This window comes from Chaetodon auriga, chromosome 24, assembly GCF_051107435.1.
Source record: "Chaetodon auriga isolate fChaAug3 chromosome 24, fChaAug3.hap1, whole genome shotgun sequence".
Taxonomy (NCBI): Eukaryota; Metazoa; Chordata; class Actinopteri; order Chaetodontiformes; family Chaetodontidae; genus Chaetodon; species Chaetodon auriga.
The window spans coordinates 12,659,724-12,676,100 of NC_135097.1; the positions used below are offsets into that span (position 1 = coordinate 12,659,724).

Genomic DNA, 16,377 nt, shown 5'->3' on the forward strand with positions numbered 1-16,377 from the left:
CCCTTGAATTCCCCGCGAGACTGTGATTCATAGTGCACGCGAAAATTGTGATATTTCCTACAGTCAGTTAAAGCCTCATCAAATTGGAGGCACCTGTTGTTTGTGGCACGAACGCAGAGTCGAGTAATAAGTTAAAACTTTCATGTTGAAGCTCCAAAATGAAACAGTTGCCATAACTGTGAGCTTGGCCTGGTTGTCAAAGGACTTAAAAGTGGAGGCACTTCGTGGGGACATTGCGGGTTTGGTTCTTTGCTGGACCTTGTGACGACTCACAGGGTTGGCTCGATTTAAAAAACAACAGTCAGATAGCTAGCGTCCGTACTTGTCCTCAGCTATTCAATAAACCTACAGTTTGCCTCTAAATTCAACAACGGTGAGTCTCTATTATCTTATGTCAATGCTAATTAGCCTAAGGCTAGTTCATTAGGATGCCAATGCTAATTAAGTAACTTGACAGAAGTATGAATATCTTTAAGTTTGCCACCATCACCAGCTTTAGGCTAAGAAATTCTGTGTCTTGGCTCAGTGATTATTCCTCCTGGTAGCACTTCTGCAGGGTTCGTACCTTTTTGTTGAAAGTTTGGAAAATGCTTTATTTGAATTTCATGGTGAGGAACGTGCTTGGATTCGCATGTGCTCCTTGAAAAACGTCACATAACCTGGTATCTACACAGTCACTTATGCAAACAGAAAATCTTTTCATATCTGAAATGAAATGATCCTGCATTAAATAATCATGGTCAAAACATACAAAGTGTATATATCAATAAAGTCTTATCTTATCTTTACTCAACACCAAAAATGTTTGGCTTTATTTATGAACAGAAGGAGGTGATGAAGTGCGTGAGCCACCAGCAGGCCAGCCAGCTGCTCCACAACAAGTTCATTGTGGTGCTGGGAGACTCCAGTGAGTGAGCACTTGACTTCACCTTGTCTGTAATCAGCCAATAGGAGGTCAGCCAGGTGTGATCATGAGTCCGCTGTTAACCCTTTCAGTGCTCTCTGTGTCTCATCCTTAGTTCAGCGGTCTGTGTACAAGGACCTTGTTCTGCTGTTGCAGAAGGAGAAATATCTCACCCCAAGACAACTCAAGACCAAGGTAAGTGATGTTTACCAGGCGGACATACGTTTTGTTGTTTTTGTTTACTGTTGTTATTATTATTAGTAGCTGTGTTAGATTTGTTTTCAGTGGGTCTCAGGACAAACTGCTCACACATGTCTTCATCTCTCCCCACGTCGGTATCTTGTCCCCACTCTCTCATGTCTCTGTCCTGCAGGGTGAGATGAGCTTTGAACAGGACTGCCTGGTGGAAGGGGGCTGTCTAAATACACTGCACAACGGAACGGAGTACCGGGAGGTTCGACAGTTCCAGTCTGCCCACCACCTGGTTCGCTTCTACTTTGTGACGCGCATCTACTCTCTCTACATGAAGAGCATCCTGGAAGACTTCCGCCAGGGCCTGAAACCAGATGTAGTCATTGTCAACTCCTGTGTTTGGGATATTTCGAGGTGGGTCTATTTCTGAACATGTATAGGTGTGGACCAAAGCATAATTAGTTTGTGCATAGTGAATTTGTTCTTCATTGGGATGTCTGTGTCCATGTTGGGTTTTCTAGATACCTTTGCAATTGGACTGATAACTATAAGGACAACCTACATAAGTTCTTTGTTGAGCTGAGGGGCATTCTGCCTGAGGAGACCCTGGTCATATGGAACCTCACCATGCCCTTAGGAGAGAAGATCAAAGGAGGTTTCCTGGTGCCTGAGGTACGTCGTGCACAACCATCTGCATCACAACTAGACATGGACATTTGGTCCTGTTGGGTCACAATCTGTCATAAAGTATCTCCTCTTACACCTTATGGCTCCTGCTTCTCTTCAGCTTTTTAAGGCTTTGTCCTCTCTCCCCTCTCCGCCTTCTCAGATTGAGCACAAGGCTCCTCATCTGCGTCATGATGTGCTTGAAGCCAACTTCTACAGCGGGACTCTGGCTGACTCTCTCGGGATGGATGTGTTGGACCTCCACTTCCGGTTCCGCTTCTCCCTGCAGCACCGTACCGTGGACGGAGTCCACTGGAACGCCCTCGCTCACCGCAGGATAACTTCACTGCTGTTACAGCACAGTGCACAGGCCTGGGGTGTCATCATGCCCTCTCCACTGACTGTTGATGGTGAGGAGGAAGACTGCACACACACACATACACATGAGTAATTATACAATCCCATGTGTTTTTCAAGTCAAGTTTTTCAAGGACTTTATTTGATTAATTGGAATGAGTATCTTCTCTCCAGATCGCACTGAGGTTACTGATGAGCAGCCATCTTCTAAAAAAGCTCCCAAACCTGCAGGTAAGGCTGCTGATCATAATGTTCACATTAGGATTATTTCTATTGGTGGATTAACAAAGGCCAAGCAAATATGGCTCAAATAAATCACAATAAGCACATGACCTGAACTCATTCTTTCATTCAACTTCTGTTTTAACTTGGAAATACATTGAGGCAGAGACCTTGTTTACAATATAGCCAAATGTGTTTAGCTTTACTACTGTTATAGTATATTGATGTCAGTCACATCCATCAGGATGTCCATCTGTTGTCAACTTTGGAAAATAACTCATTTTCTAATGGAATCCAATAAGCTGGAGGTGGAAGTACTAAATCAGTTGTTTATCTCTATTCACCTGATTTGAAAAAAGTCAGTTTAATACCCAGTGTTACTGTTACCTGACATTTGGATGTTTGCTTTGACCTCCATCTTGGTCTATTTAGGGATTTAGGTTAGTTAAAAATGAAGTCTCATGTACTATTAGAATGGCCACAGTGTCAGTGTAAATCATGTAAACTGAAGTGTTATCAGTGTGCCTGTTAGCTGCTTTTTTACAGGAGTGCACAGTGCGGCAAGTGCTTTTAATTACCACCAACTACATCTCCAACATGGTTAAGATGTAAAACATCTGCACAGTCAGGTTCTTTTGATTAGAAGTACTTCTGGGAAAGTTCTGATGTCTCAAAGGAGATTTTTGTCATTCTGAGTCGACAGCCAAACTATTTCCTCATGTATAATTCAGTGTGATTGAATTGATGATGATGATTGGAGCCAACAGGAGATCAGCCAGGTGTTGTTGTTCCACGATTGAAGTCATGTGGAACAACAACAATTAGATGTCAGGTTTTTATGTGGCGGAGGTCATTTCAAAAGAACATAGCAGCCGCACAAACCTGCTGTGTTCTTACTGGGAGAACTTGTTTTCTATCCTCCCTCCCCTTCCTCTCGTCTCCCTTTCACAGAGCGCCAGCGCTCAAGGGGAAATTACTATGGCTACAGGAGAGAGTCCTGCGGCAATTCCCCCCCCTTTGGCTTCCAGAACTACCCACAGCCCTATCACCACATGGCTGCAGGAGCTTACAGAGACGCCCTCTTACCACTGCTTCACCTGCCAGCCCACAGATATCAACACAGGCCGGTTAGAAATGGTAAGTGTGCAGACGTTGGTATGCTGGTATGAATATGGCAGACTGGAGATATTACATTCGTTCCATCAGACCGCCACAATCAAATTCCACCCTGCCCTGCCGAAGAAGTATCTGGGTTTTTTTTTCTTCTGACCTTGTTGTTAAGTGTTTTGGGCTGCCATGTCAGCTCGAGAGCCTTTTAACGTGGCCTGTATGTTCTGCAGGTTTCGACCACAGGCCTCTCCACCACTTTCAGCCGTACCACGATCACCATCATAGCTATGTGATGAGGAGCCGTCACTCCAGACACCACTATGCTCCATACACCCCTCACAGACCCCGTCACTATGTCCATTATGGCCACTACTGATGAGGACAGGGTGATTTACAAGATTCAGACATGTTATCTTCTTCAGTATCTTGCCTCATCAGCAGAGCATTGCGTTTCATAGCAGTCAAACACGGAGCTATAGCACAGTTTGTAACCAGGAGGAAGCATTAATCCCCAAAGTGCATAGTTCTCTCAGATTTTACATAACTCGATAAATATCCTTTGACACATACACATTGATCCTTTTCTTATATTGCAAATTAGAACCCCATTAACATATTTGCATTTTCAGTTTTTGAGTTTGTTCTTTGGCCCCAAAAATAGATTTTAACTATATTTTTCACTTTCAAGCATTTTAATTCTGCCCTGTTCTATTAAAGTTGATGTTCAGATTTCAGGAGTTAAATGTTGTTGACTTATTTAAACAATGTATACTGTGAACTAGCAGGGGACCTTGATATTAGACTAAGCTTTGGAGTGGCTCACAAAATTTTCACGAGTCAAGATTGACAAGTTAATAAAGACGTTTCTTGCTCTGAAGTGAATCGTTTGCTTTTATTGGCTGACTACAAATACAAAAGATACAAAGGGGGGACAAAACTATCAATAGGTTCAGGGACAGTAAAAATGACTTCTTCCCAACTCTTGTTGCATTCAAACTGTTTCAGTGATGAAAACACGACACCTTCATAATGTGACATTCAGGAGTCGAATCCATGTAGTCTTCAAAATGATCAAACACCAATCAGTTTTACGTCGATATAAAGACATTACTGTGCCTAAGTTTTATTAGTGCTATAGTGTTAACTTATGCAAATTTTTGATATGATTTCCTGAGAATAGTGAAAAGCAAATAGGATAAATAGAGGATAATGTTGAACAGGAAGCTGGAATGAGAATAAACAAAAGCTTTTCTTGATTTCAATCATGGCTGCGGGCCAACGCCATGCTGTCTTAGGCCATGAGGAGGTGGTGCACTCGCTGCAGCTGATGCTGTGATAGGACGAGGCGGTGGACTTGTTCCTGTCCAGGGGTGCATGGAATGGCAACACGACCTACAAACACTGTTCCTTCCTGCTTCTCCTCCTTGGCCTAAAAAACAACACAAATATGTACAAAGTATTGACAACTTCTGACTGGAAAAGACAAAATGCACCTTGTATATACACTGTGTGGTTTTACCTTAACAAAGGAGGAGACTGGGAAGGTGGCGAAATCAGAGGACGCCTTTGCTCCAGGCTGATATGAGACTACATGTTCAGCTACTTCTCCCTGAAACAGAAAAGTATCCAAATGTTTAATCTTGTATAGCTGTCAGCTGACTGACATGGTCAGGACAATAGATATGTTTGTGAAGGTGTCACCTTGAGTTTGTCCAGGGCATCGCTGAGGTTCTGCAGTCGAGCTGTCTGCTCCAGGAGCTGAGCACTGGCACTTACTGGAACAAAGAAAGAGAAAGTGAACCAGTTCACTCAGGTGAGACCAGCAATAAACACACACAAGAGGAAAGTCAAGAAAGAAGCACACACCTGATGTCTTCCCAGTGACGTCCACCACTTTAACCTCCGCGCTCAGCTTCAGCAGGGTTGCCAGCAGTTGGTCAGTCCTGCGATAGATGCCTGTGTTCAGTCCGTCTGGTGGCATGGAGCTTTCTTTGGACACTTGTGGTAGTTTGGGAGGGCAGAGTGGAGGCAGGGAGGCCAGCTGGGCTCTCATCTTCTCCGCCTGTAAGTCAGATGTAGTCTGGGTCAGTATTGCCAGGCTTTAGATAACTAGCATAATTCCACAATATTATAAAACCAACAGCAGTGGACCTTGAGTCTGTTGTTTTCATTCTTGAGGTGTTTGATGCCCAGCCTCTGGGCTTCAACCTGCTGCCTGAGGAGAGGGGAGTCCACTATCTGTACTGGTCCTGCCAGGGATGGAGGCACACCTGGTGGAAAGGAGAGGGAGAACAGTGAGAGACATTCAAGCACTTGAACACCCTCTCAAAAAAATTCAGGGAATTGTTATTCCCAAACCTGATTAAATAACATCAACAACACACCAACTACAGGGAAAACATATCTAATTATCAGCTGGTTGAAACCACGCAGTAATTCACCTCCAGCAGATCCCTGAACAATGGAGGCAATCCCAGAGGCAGGTGGGCCTCTCGACACCAGGCCTTCGATGGTCATCTTCGATTGGTTATTAATGCGCTGTTTCAGCTCTGCCTTCTCCGCCTCCAGCTGGTCGATATCAGCCTGCAGAGCATCCATCGTCTCCTCAAACTCCCTGAAGATGGGGAGAGAGGAAGGTGAGCGAGCAGGAAAGGTGAGAAGGATGAAAAAGAAAAGGAGGACGGGAAATCCGCCTCTAATGCTGAAACGTGTTCATTTACTTTTCTTTCTTCTTCAGCAGGGCGAGGTTCTCGTCCAGTTTGGTCTGAATCTTCTCCACCCGTTCATCTGCATCTTTGGTGGAGGTGTCCAGCTTCTTCTCCAGCAGGCTCAGACGGACGTTGGCCTCACTCAGTTCCTCCCCCTGGTGGAGAGAGGTACAGCCACATTCATTATACCTCTTCTGTTTCGGTCTCTTTTCCTTTCAAAGTGGCAGACTTATGTAGAAGTCATCACTTCAGAGAAACGCTGAGTGTTTTTTGTTGGAGGTGTTTGCACGACTGTGTGTGTCACCTTGATCTTCAGCGACTTCTTGACCTCCTTGATGACTGTCTCTCTGTCTTCCAGTTTAACTCCGAGACCCTCAGCATCAGTCATCTCGGCCCTGACGATGGACGCTCTCATCTCCACCGGAGGAGTCTGAGGGCATGGGAGACATGATCAAACAGTAAGAATTGGAACAGGGAAGATGTGATAAACAGCAGAAATATGCTTAGATTTCACCTTCTGAGCCATGCAATTCATAAATGTGACAAAATTAAGGCTTACACATACCTTGCCCTGTGGCTTGTCAGCATCGTACTCTCCTTCCTGCATGGCGGTGGCCATCTTGTTCATGGTGGTGATGACAGAGCTGCAGGACTGACGCAGACACTCTGGGCCGTTCAGGCCATGAGAGCCATACACCTTGGAGAAAAGAGTGTAGATTTAGATAATATAAGCTGCAAGCTAAAACAACAACTTCCTCACAATAGTGAGAACACAGTTCAGTGACAGTTAAAGTACCTGCTCCACAGCTTTGCAGGCGATATCCTCCAGTTTGAGAGCACTGAGCCCCTCCTGTTCTGCCAGCGGAGCAACCATCTGAGCTCCAGCTGCAGCCACCTCCTGCAGCACAGCCACTACGCGGGTCTGCTGGCGCCTGCACTCGGTCAGCGCCTCCGACACCTCCCAGATGAGACACGACATGTTAGTCAAATATATACTGTAGATCATTCACTTTTAGAAAGGATAAACATTAATGGCATGCTCAGACAAAAAATGTGTTTCTGTATCCCACACCTGTGGTCCAAAATTGAGAGCAACAGGAACTCCAACTACATCTGTCCCAGGCATGCGACGGCGGATCTTCTTACAGAACTGTCTGACATCAGAGCAGGAAGTGTCCAGGTCCTTTAGAAGGACAGAGAGGCCAGAGCTCTCCTGACCGGCAGCCAGGAACGCCCGCAGGCGAGCCACCTCCACCCCCATACAGTCCAGGGCAGCTTGTGTAAACTGGAGGTGAGAGGAAACCCTGTTACTGTATTTGTTGTGTTATACCTTGATAACCACATGAATGCTCTGCCACAGGAGTGAAACTGTCAAAAGCTTGCTAGCTGAAGGAAGAAGAGGCTAGAAGTACCTTAATGTGGTCAGCCAGCTGCACTGTGCAGTCTTCAGTGTGATCTGCCAGATGGACACTGTACAGTTGCTGGAAGACAAAACAACCGTGAGAAACTTTATGTTTAATATAAAATTTGCATGTTGGCTGTTTCTGAATCTCTGTTTCATTATTTGAGGCTGTACATACATGAACATAGTTGATTAATATATATCTGATAGTAGTTCAGCAGGTCTTTTTTTGTTTCTTTACCTGATAGTACTTGATGGTCTTAGTCAGAGGCTCCACCTGAACGGTCTCATCTAGCTGATCTTTATGCAGCAGATCAATGAAATAATCCAGAGAGCGCTCATGGAAGCTCATTTCAGAGTAGAGCGTACCCATGCGCTTGAAAACCTCCACGCTGCAGGTACTCAGAGCCCTAGAGAGCAGGGGAAGTAACTGAATTAGGTTTCCAATATCACAGCAACAGATTAGAGTTTTTTATTTGTAATAATTCTTCTTGTTTTGCCAGCATTCAAGACCCAGTTCCTCAAAGTTATCTAATAATAACCCCATATTTTATTACAGACACATTGTGATGAAGGTGCAGTGCTCACTGTTCATATTTGTGCAGAATGGCCTGCAGCAGGCTGAGGGAGTACACCAGTCCTGAGGCAAAGCTGCGCTGCTCTCCCGGAGGCCCTCTGAGTCCCGCCCCCTTGGCCAAGTCCCCATTCAAGTCAAACTTCTCCTGGGCCTGTTTACTGATCAGCTCAGCCTACCAGGTAAAGGACACACACACACACACACACACACACACACACACACACACACGTCCACAAGCATTAATTACAGAAACAGCAAAAAGGAGTTCAAATGAAGTTAATAGTGCTCACGATTACACATACACTGACAAACAGCTTCCTACCTTACAGATGAGGCGGGGGATGAGCAGAAGGACCAGAATACAGTCATGATCGCCACCGTGACGGAGGAAGGAGTCCGGCATGAAGGAGGTGAGGAGGGACACCTGTCTGTTTGACTGAGCCACCTCCATCTTCCTCAGCTCCATCTCAATGGCCTGTGGACACAGATTATCAGCCAATAGCCTCAAATGTATAAACTCCCATCAGCCATCATCCCTGGCAGGATAACACATGAGAGTTTCCTACCTTGGCATAAGCCTTGGTCTCTGCAAACTTAATCTTGAAGTCAAACAGTTCAGCAGGAGGTTGCTGAACTTGTTCCGCATTTGCGTTCTGCTGGCTGATCAGCTCCCTGTTGGCCTCCTGATGCACAGGGAAAAGAGCACATATGGTGTCACAGCACACTGGCCCTGTGCTTATGATCATCTCCTTCAGCATGTCTGTTTCCAGACTCTGCACCAACCTGGAGCCTGGCAGTGAGTTCTCTGTATTTGTTGATGGTCTGCTGGTAATCAGCTACAGTCTCCTGGGCAGCCTCCACCCTTTTGTCAGCCTCTCTGACCTTCGCTCCACTCAGGTCCAACTGCTCCCTCAGCTCCATTTCCGTCTCCCGGGCGTTCTCCTGGAGCTCATCGTTCATCTCATTGATGGCCTCCTGTTGTTACAGGAAAACATGAGGACGTTATTGTGAATATTTGCTTGATACGAGCTTAGATCGTACGAGTTAGAAAACAGAAGCATCGGTGGTGTTAGGAATGAAGATGGGAACCAGAAATGTGGCTGTACAGACCAGATCAGTGACGGTTTCTCTCAGCTCTCTGACTTTCTCCTCCAGGTCGAGGTTCCTCTCTGTCAGGGTCTCCACCATCTCCTCTGAACCCAGAGCAGCATCCACCTGTGTAAGTCCACACACACACACAGCAAGCATATATGCACAGTTAAATTCTGACTTGTTTCTTTTAAATGTCCATACTGAGAATAACAGTATTCGACTTTAACCTCCACAAAGCAGCATCAGAGCTTCATAAACAAAACATATCCTCTCTGTTTTCATATTCATCCTCTTTTCTTGCGTGTCGCTCATGTTACCTGCTCCTTCAGTTCATCGATAGTGGCCTCCGCCTGCTTGACCTCGTCCTGCAGTTTTTCCTTCTGAGTCCTCAGAGTCTCCAGCTCAGTGCTCTTCTTCTCCATCTGCCTCTGCAGCTTCACATGCTCCTGCTTCTCTGAAGAAGACAGGTCACGCATCCTGAGGAGGAAAGGGACAATCAAACCAAGGTTTGTCTTGACTGGCTGAAGACCAAAATGTTGACTAAACTGCCCAAACCCCAGTCTAGACCTCTTCTTATTTTACTTACTTATGTATACTTTAATCAAAACAAGCTTTTTAGACATTTGACTGACCGAACCAACGCCTCCTTTAGCCTGCCATTCTGCTCCTCCAGCTGTTTGACATGGTAACTTGAGGCGGCTCCATCTGAGCCTGCAGGAGAAAAAGGAAAAGGAAGCACAGTGAAGGAAAGCAGTGCATAAATGGAGAGACATGACCAGAAGAAAGAGAGAAAGACAGAGAGAGACATAGGAGTACAGACCTTTCTCTGAAATCTCATGTCTGAGGATCTCCAGGTCCATGGAGAGCTCCTCCACTTTCTCCTTCAGTGTATCCACCTCCACCTGCAGTGACTCAGCCCGCTCTTCAGCCATCTCTTTGTCCAGTGTGGCCATCTCTATGGCATCTGCCGTGTCGGACATCTCTTCCATGTAGCGGTCCTTGGCCTCATGTGCTTCACGGGCTTCCTGGGAGGAGGAAGTACAAAATAAAAGTCATGTCTGCTGGCAGAAGAGCTGCTTCTTTCATTCTTATAGGCTTGGAAAATATCAGTCATGTCTTACAGCAAATACCCTGATATTGCTGTAATTCAGACTTATGACAAAGTAATTAGTTCTGTGTTTTTCTGGGTACCTTCTTGGCCTCTTTGAGTTGTTTCTGCAGCTCAGCCTGCTGCTCCTGCATTTTGGTCTTCCACTCCTGAAGCTGCTCCAGCTGGATCTTGTGTTTCTCGAGCTCCTTCAGCTTGGCCTTGTCCTCCGTGCGCTTCATCTTCAGCGTTTCCAGCTTCTCCTCCAGGTCCTTGACCTGAGCCCGCAGTGATTCCTCCTCCTGAGAGGGAAGGATGGATGGGTGGAAGGGAGAAGTGAGGGGACAGTCTAAATGTGCTGCCTTCAACAAATCTAGAGAGTTAACTGGAATTTATTCATGCCCCAAGATTTTATTTAAGGCAGTAAAGAACAAAACGCTAAGTCTGACCATGAAATCCCAGAACAAGATGAGGTTTTAAAATTTTTCTCAAATAATTGACTTTAACCTCTGAATTCACCACCTCAACAAGAAGCTCTGGCAGAAACATTGAAGAGCAATGCAGAAAGATTAATCCATTCCCTCCACTGAGTTTTTCAATCACTGTCTCAGAAAGTTAGACCATGCACCGTCAAGCATTTAATTCACTGTGTGGACGATACAAAACCATATTGAGATACTGAGGAGGTGCACTGAGGGTCATTTTGCCCTCTGATGTTATGAGTTTGTTAGTGAACTCATGCCAGGTATCATCAGCATGCATGCAGCCATTAGGAAACACTACCTGCTTGGAAATGGCAGGTTCCACCTGGTCGAGCAATGACAACATGGATGAAATGGGATAAGCTCATTAAAATGAAGAACATGATGGAAACACGGTGTTGATCTGTTGTGCTGGTAATGTTGTGATGAATTCCACGTGACAATATGAAATGTGAGACTAAAAACCTTTTGATTTTAGGTCTTCAGGAGCATCAGTGACCCACCTTGCTTGGAGTAGCCTGGACCGGGGCTGCCATTGCTGCAGGTGACCCGCTGGGCTGAGGCATGACAGGAGCCCCCAGTGCACCCTGGTGGGAGGATAGGCCCGCCTCACTGACATCACCAGACAGAGAGGATGAGAGACCCTCACGAGACGCCTGTTGACCAACAGGGGAGCGTCAAGAGGAAGTTGAGGAAGAAAGGAAAGATGGCGTGGTGGTAAGTATTTGAACATCAGTAAACAATCCAATAATCAAAACGCTTCTCCCAAAGTGAACCCAGTAGAAAGAGAACATGCTGTGTTATATACTGTGGCGCCAGATTCATCTTGTGGTGACTTAGATAAAAGGCGGCTTCCAAGACCAAACATTTCATGTCCAGTATCCCTCACAAGTCTCCCACAGACACCGCTTTGAGGTCATTTAAGTGGTGAAGTCCTGCACCTGTGCACCGAAGGACAACAAATCACCAATCTTCAGTGACAAACTGAATCAGCACTCCCTGTGAGGTACCCTGGTATGACAGAGCGTACCACGAGCGACAGGCTGGTGCGGCCAGAGGGTCGAATCAAGAGGGAGGGGAGGGAGGTGGCAGGCGTGAGACGATTCGGTGTCCTCCACTGCCACAGTGCGATCATAGAGACAGTGTGAGTTCTCGTGAGAGTTATTCATAGAACTCAGCTGCAAGGTTCAAAGTTAGCCTGACATTACAGAATGAAACCTTGGTGGAGTGTGTTCTTATCATTATACCACCATCCTGTGTTGATTATGCTCATAATGTGTATGATATTTGTTCAAGTGCAGAGAAGTACGGACAGTTTTTGAAGATAAGGTTGAAAATATGAAAATCATTGTGTATCATGAGACATATTTGGCATCTTCAAACCTTAAAATGATTCAATGTAATACTCACTGAGTTTTTAACATTCCGATGATAGTTTTAATGAAAGTTTCCATTGAATACCAAGTTGATGGAAAGTATAACATAAATACAGTAACTGTAATTTGTAATTAGAACACACTCCTAAGCCAACTCTCACCACCTACTTTGTACTCTGTTAAATAGATGAGGTGTTATTATTTATGGCTGAAAGGGGTTGTCTGTAACCTTCGTACCCCTAAAATAATCCAACTGTGCACCCATGGTGAGTCTGCTACTATAGTGAAAGCTTTCAAATGTAACTGATCAAAACCTGCCATGTCCAAATTACCAAAAGATTATTAAAACTATGCAAAAGGATGCACGCTCAAAAAGCTGAAGCATTAAAATAGCAAGACTTCTCAGAATGAACTGCTGTTTTAAACTCTGTTTCGATGCCGTCTGATCTCCCCTGTCTGCTGTAGACGAGCTCACCTTGGCAGAGCGGCGGGTAGAGGACTGGAGAAGAGGAGGAGAGTCGCAGAAAGAGAGGGATGGACACACACACACACACACACACACACACACACACACACACACACACACACACACACACACACACACAAGCGCACACGTCCAGTGGTGAAGCAAGATAGGAGATTAGCAGCACATCAGAAGCATAGCCACTGTTAGTTCATATCCACCGATCATAGCAACTGACGACTGCATGCACCATTTTTAAGAACAGTTATTCCAAGTGATTCAAGCCATGGGAGCAGAATGACATGTGAATTCATGCAACAGTGTTAAAACAGTGGCAAAATGTCACTGAATTGTGAGGCCAAGAGGAATGACCAAGACACCGTTACGATGACCTTAGAACTGCCATGTTGGCCTCTAAACGTGTACGCTGGATGCCACCACCAGAATAAAAAGCACATGAAAGAAAGAAAGTGAGCGAACAAACAACAACTGGTGTACAACATTGGGAGCGCAGCCGCGGAAAACCAGGAGAAAATACAGCGAAAATGAGATCTATCAATGACAAGTGATGTCTTCATGTCCACCGCAAACATCAACACATAAAAATAAAAGAGCCACAGGAGCCGCATTAGTGTGAGTAACAACAACCAAGGCGAAAGCAAATGTGCTGAACTTAAATACTTCTACCTTCTTAGCGCTCACAGGTATCTGCAAGAAGTATTCAGAAAAACAAAAATGAGGCAAAACAAAAACTCATTCACATTGGAAAGAAAAAAAAAGGAAGAAAATTGGGGGACATGTTTGAAACAAAGCACCTCCGCTCAGGAAAACACAGCAAAGGACACGTCAAAGAGGGTTGATAGTCATATCACCCCTATGGTTGCCTACCTGCTTGGTTGTTTTGGGAGTCTCAGGAATGTCTAGAGGAAACAAATGAAAAATTATTATCTATTGTTATTTTTATTAACTCGGAGTTACTGTGTTTCAAGAGTAAGTTAAACACAGCTGTGGTTCACACTCACCTTTCTGTCTCGGTGTCTTTGCAGGGCCTGATTCAGAAGGATCTGGTGAGGTGGCACTGTAGCCCTCGTCCACCACCTGGAGCTGTACAGAGTGAAAGAGAATCATAGGGGTGTGATCACTGACAACATGCACCTCAACCCACCCTCAGTCCTTCAAGTCACGGAGTCAATTAATGACTGATGTGACTACATCTGAGTCATAGGAGGCTGTGCAGTACCATCCAACCCTCGTGTGCACAATGTACAGTCATTGTAACTTCACAGCACATCTTATCACTGACCTGGGACTGTCTGACGAATATCCCGTGATTTTCCTCACAGGTGAAGTAGCGTTTCCCCTGTACGGTGCCATCGTTCTTCCCTTTGGGCTCATTCAGTATGACGCCCACCCATTTCCCAGAGGCAAAGAGGGTGGCGCCAATATAGGCAACAGTGCCGCGCTGACCCTTCCCTATCACCTCCACTACAGAGCCAATCTAGGAGAGGAGGAGCGGAGACACAAGGATGACAGACTGTGAGTCATTGCACACTAGTTGCTTGTAATTTGTTTATTTTTTTCTCATTTCTTCTTTCTTGTGTCCGTGTTGTAAAATTGGCCTACCTTTGGAGGTTTGCCACTCTCCACCGTTCCTGCACTGCTCATTTTGCTGATCAGTGGGCTGGTCAGCTGGAGGATTTGGGAAATACAGATGGGGAAAAGTGGGAAGAAAGATGAGGAAATGTGGAAAAGAGAAAGTAAAGGAAGGTTGGTTACCAACAGGAATGAGGAGTAAGGGCACGCCAGAGAATTTATTGTTTATATTTCAGAATTCCTCAGTCATGGTATCTTTTTATGCCTTAATCTTGGTCAAATGGACATAGCTTAGTGAGAGTAGGACAAAGAATTTTTGACATCGTCCACCAGACCTGCAAAAGACCCAAATAAACAGCACTGTTGTATGTGTGACAATGATGCCCCATAATTCCCCCTGCTCCAGCCATTAAGAGCAGTCTGAGGAATCAAAAATATCCAGTGACAAGAGTCTTAAGGCCACAAAGCACAGAAACACATTCATACACCCAGTCATATGTCCTAGACCACAAGAGACCTCCTACTAAACAAGCCAAATCCCTGCCTTGCTCACACAAAGATGCTCATTCAAGACAAACTAGGACTGGTCTAAACCTTTTATGGAGCTGTAGGGACATGTGAATTCACACTGCTTCAGTTTTCAACCACAGGGCAGAAAGCTGGATAGATAAGCTTTATCTATGCCTTGTGATCGCAGCTGTAACACAGGATTTAGTCATTTTCAGGGAAGCAGAGAAAAGGTTTTGCAGAATTCTCCAGAATAAATCCTACTTAAAGTTAATGGGAACAAGAAACTTTATCTTCTCTCCAGGATATCTGGAGTAACCAAGTTACATTGTTACTTGTTTTACCTGATGAGGACCCAATATGCAACAAGGTAATCCTTCATCCACTGCATGGTGAGTGCAATAACTTTTTACAGCTTTATCCATTACAATGTAATGACTTCTACTGACTAAGTGCACGAATCAAAAATAACACCAAAGCGTCAAATTAGATGTTATTCAATACTGAGCGTCATGTTACTCACCCGGGGGGTATAAGAATGTCGCCTGGTCAAAGCCATGATAGCAAGTTAAGATGGTTTCACCTCCAGTGCAAAGATATGGCTAAAGTGAGAATTTTTCCTCGACTTTCACATTCCTTCCTCTTTTCCAGAGAAAGGAGAGGACAATACAATCCTGTGATTTCAGGGAGGGACCCTGTGTGGCGCATCACCAAACGTCACAGCTGATTCGATCTGAGAGGGAGGGGAAATCTGGCTGCTGTGTCTTAACACACAGATGTTAGCTTGATTCTTTACATGCTGCATTTGAAATGATGACGTGATCATCGATTTATTAACTCTAATTATATAATACTAATTTGAGAGGTAGCAAGAAATTACTGGGGGGTTTTCAGATGCCAGCTGACAGACAGTGCCAAGCGACTTCTGATGTTTATTTGCTTGATGATGCTACATTAACGTTAGCGTTATTTAGAGGGCCTGTGTTCAGTTAACTTATTAATTTTATTTTTATTCGGTCATAAAATCATATACACGCAAAGTATACCACACAAACTACGCGATGCAAAGGGTCCAAAGACTTTGCGAGAGAAGAAGTTGAAACCAAGTGCGACAGGGAGAAATGTCAAACACAATCAAGCTAACAGTAATTCGGCTTTAACATTGTTAGCTTGAGCTACAGTCAAGTTAATACTGACAGTCAGACACCAAACGTCTTTAAATGCTTTACTTTGCCCTCAAGGTTTAGTGAGACAACAGTCAATTGAGTTAACAGCTAGTTAGCAAACTAGCAAGATTAGCTATATGGCTAAAGTTGGAACTGGCTAAATCGGCTTAGCAAGCTAGCAAAAGTCAGCCAGGATAGTACTGTTAAGACGCTAACACAGAGTAACTGCATTGTGTCATTTCTCTTACCTGGCATACACAGAGATTCCTGTCTTCAGATGAAGCTCCTTGAGGTGTTCATGCAGATCTCTGTTGTTGTTTTTTGGCTACCTAGCCTGGAAATCCGCTAGTCTTTTCCGTTTTTTGACAGGTCACTTCCGGATAAGATAAGAAGAAAAGTGGAAATTAGCGCCCCTGGTGGCTGCGCCCAACCCTTACTTAAAAGGTGATATTTCAAATTGCCCCTCCACCTGT

The 16,377-nt window shown here is 44.8% G+C and overlaps 2 protein-coding genes across 7 annotated transcripts; one reads left to right on the plus strand and one right to left on the minus strand.

The window, feature by feature from the left end:
* The first annotated feature begins 801 nt into the window (after positions 1 to 801).
* On the plus strand, positions 802 to 4,326 carry fam113 (family with sequence similarity 113). The gene is made up of 8 exons (XM_076725625.1): positions 802 to 911; positions 997 to 1,099; positions 1,278 to 1,510; positions 1,618 to 1,768; positions 1,926 to 2,172; positions 2,294 to 2,350; positions 3,293 to 3,478; positions 3,682 to 4,326. Exons 1-8 carry the CDS (start codon positions 802 to 804, stop codon positions 3,825 to 3,827), a joined length of 1,233 nt encoding a protein of 410 aa, XP_076581740.1. The 3' UTR covers positions 3,828 to 4,326.
* On the minus strand, positions 4,325 to 16,269 carry LOC143316821 (dynactin subunit 1-like). Of its 6 annotated transcripts, XM_076724519.1 has the most exons (31): positions 16,153 to 16,269; positions 14,262 to 14,327; positions 13,942 to 14,136; positions 13,661 to 13,742; positions 13,527 to 13,558; positions 13,326 to 13,346; positions 12,651 to 12,674; positions 11,303 to 11,455; positions 11,101 to 11,124; positions 10,422 to 10,619; positions 10,051 to 10,255; positions 9,863 to 9,941; positions 9,548 to 9,707; positions 9,249 to 9,353; positions 8,922 to 9,113; positions 8,705 to 8,821; positions 8,461 to 8,613; positions 8,150 to 8,310; positions 7,803 to 7,971; positions 7,572 to 7,640; positions 7,232 to 7,444; positions 6,956 to 7,117; positions 6,725 to 6,856; positions 6,464 to 6,589; positions 6,172 to 6,314; positions 5,893 to 6,065; positions 5,603 to 5,721; positions 5,318 to 5,513; positions 5,153 to 5,226; positions 4,971 to 5,060; positions 4,325 to 4,880 (listed from the first exon to the last, which is right to left on the minus strand). In XM_076724519.1, the coding sequence occupies exons 2-31, from the start codon at positions 14,301 to 14,303 to the stop codon at positions 4,743 to 4,745; spliced, it is 3,747 nt and encodes a 1,248-aa protein (XP_076580634.1). In that variant the 5' UTR covers positions 14,304 to 14,327; positions 16,153 to 16,269; the 3' UTR covers positions 4,325 to 4,742. The 6 variants fall into 6 exon arrangements, with proteins under 6 accessions (XP_076580634.1, XP_076580636.1, XP_076580635.1 ...); XM_076724521.1 differs by lacking the exon at positions 12,651 to 12,674; XM_076724520.1 differs by lacking the exon at positions 11,101 to 11,124.
* Between the last annotated feature and the right edge of the window lie 108 nt (positions 16,270 to 16,377).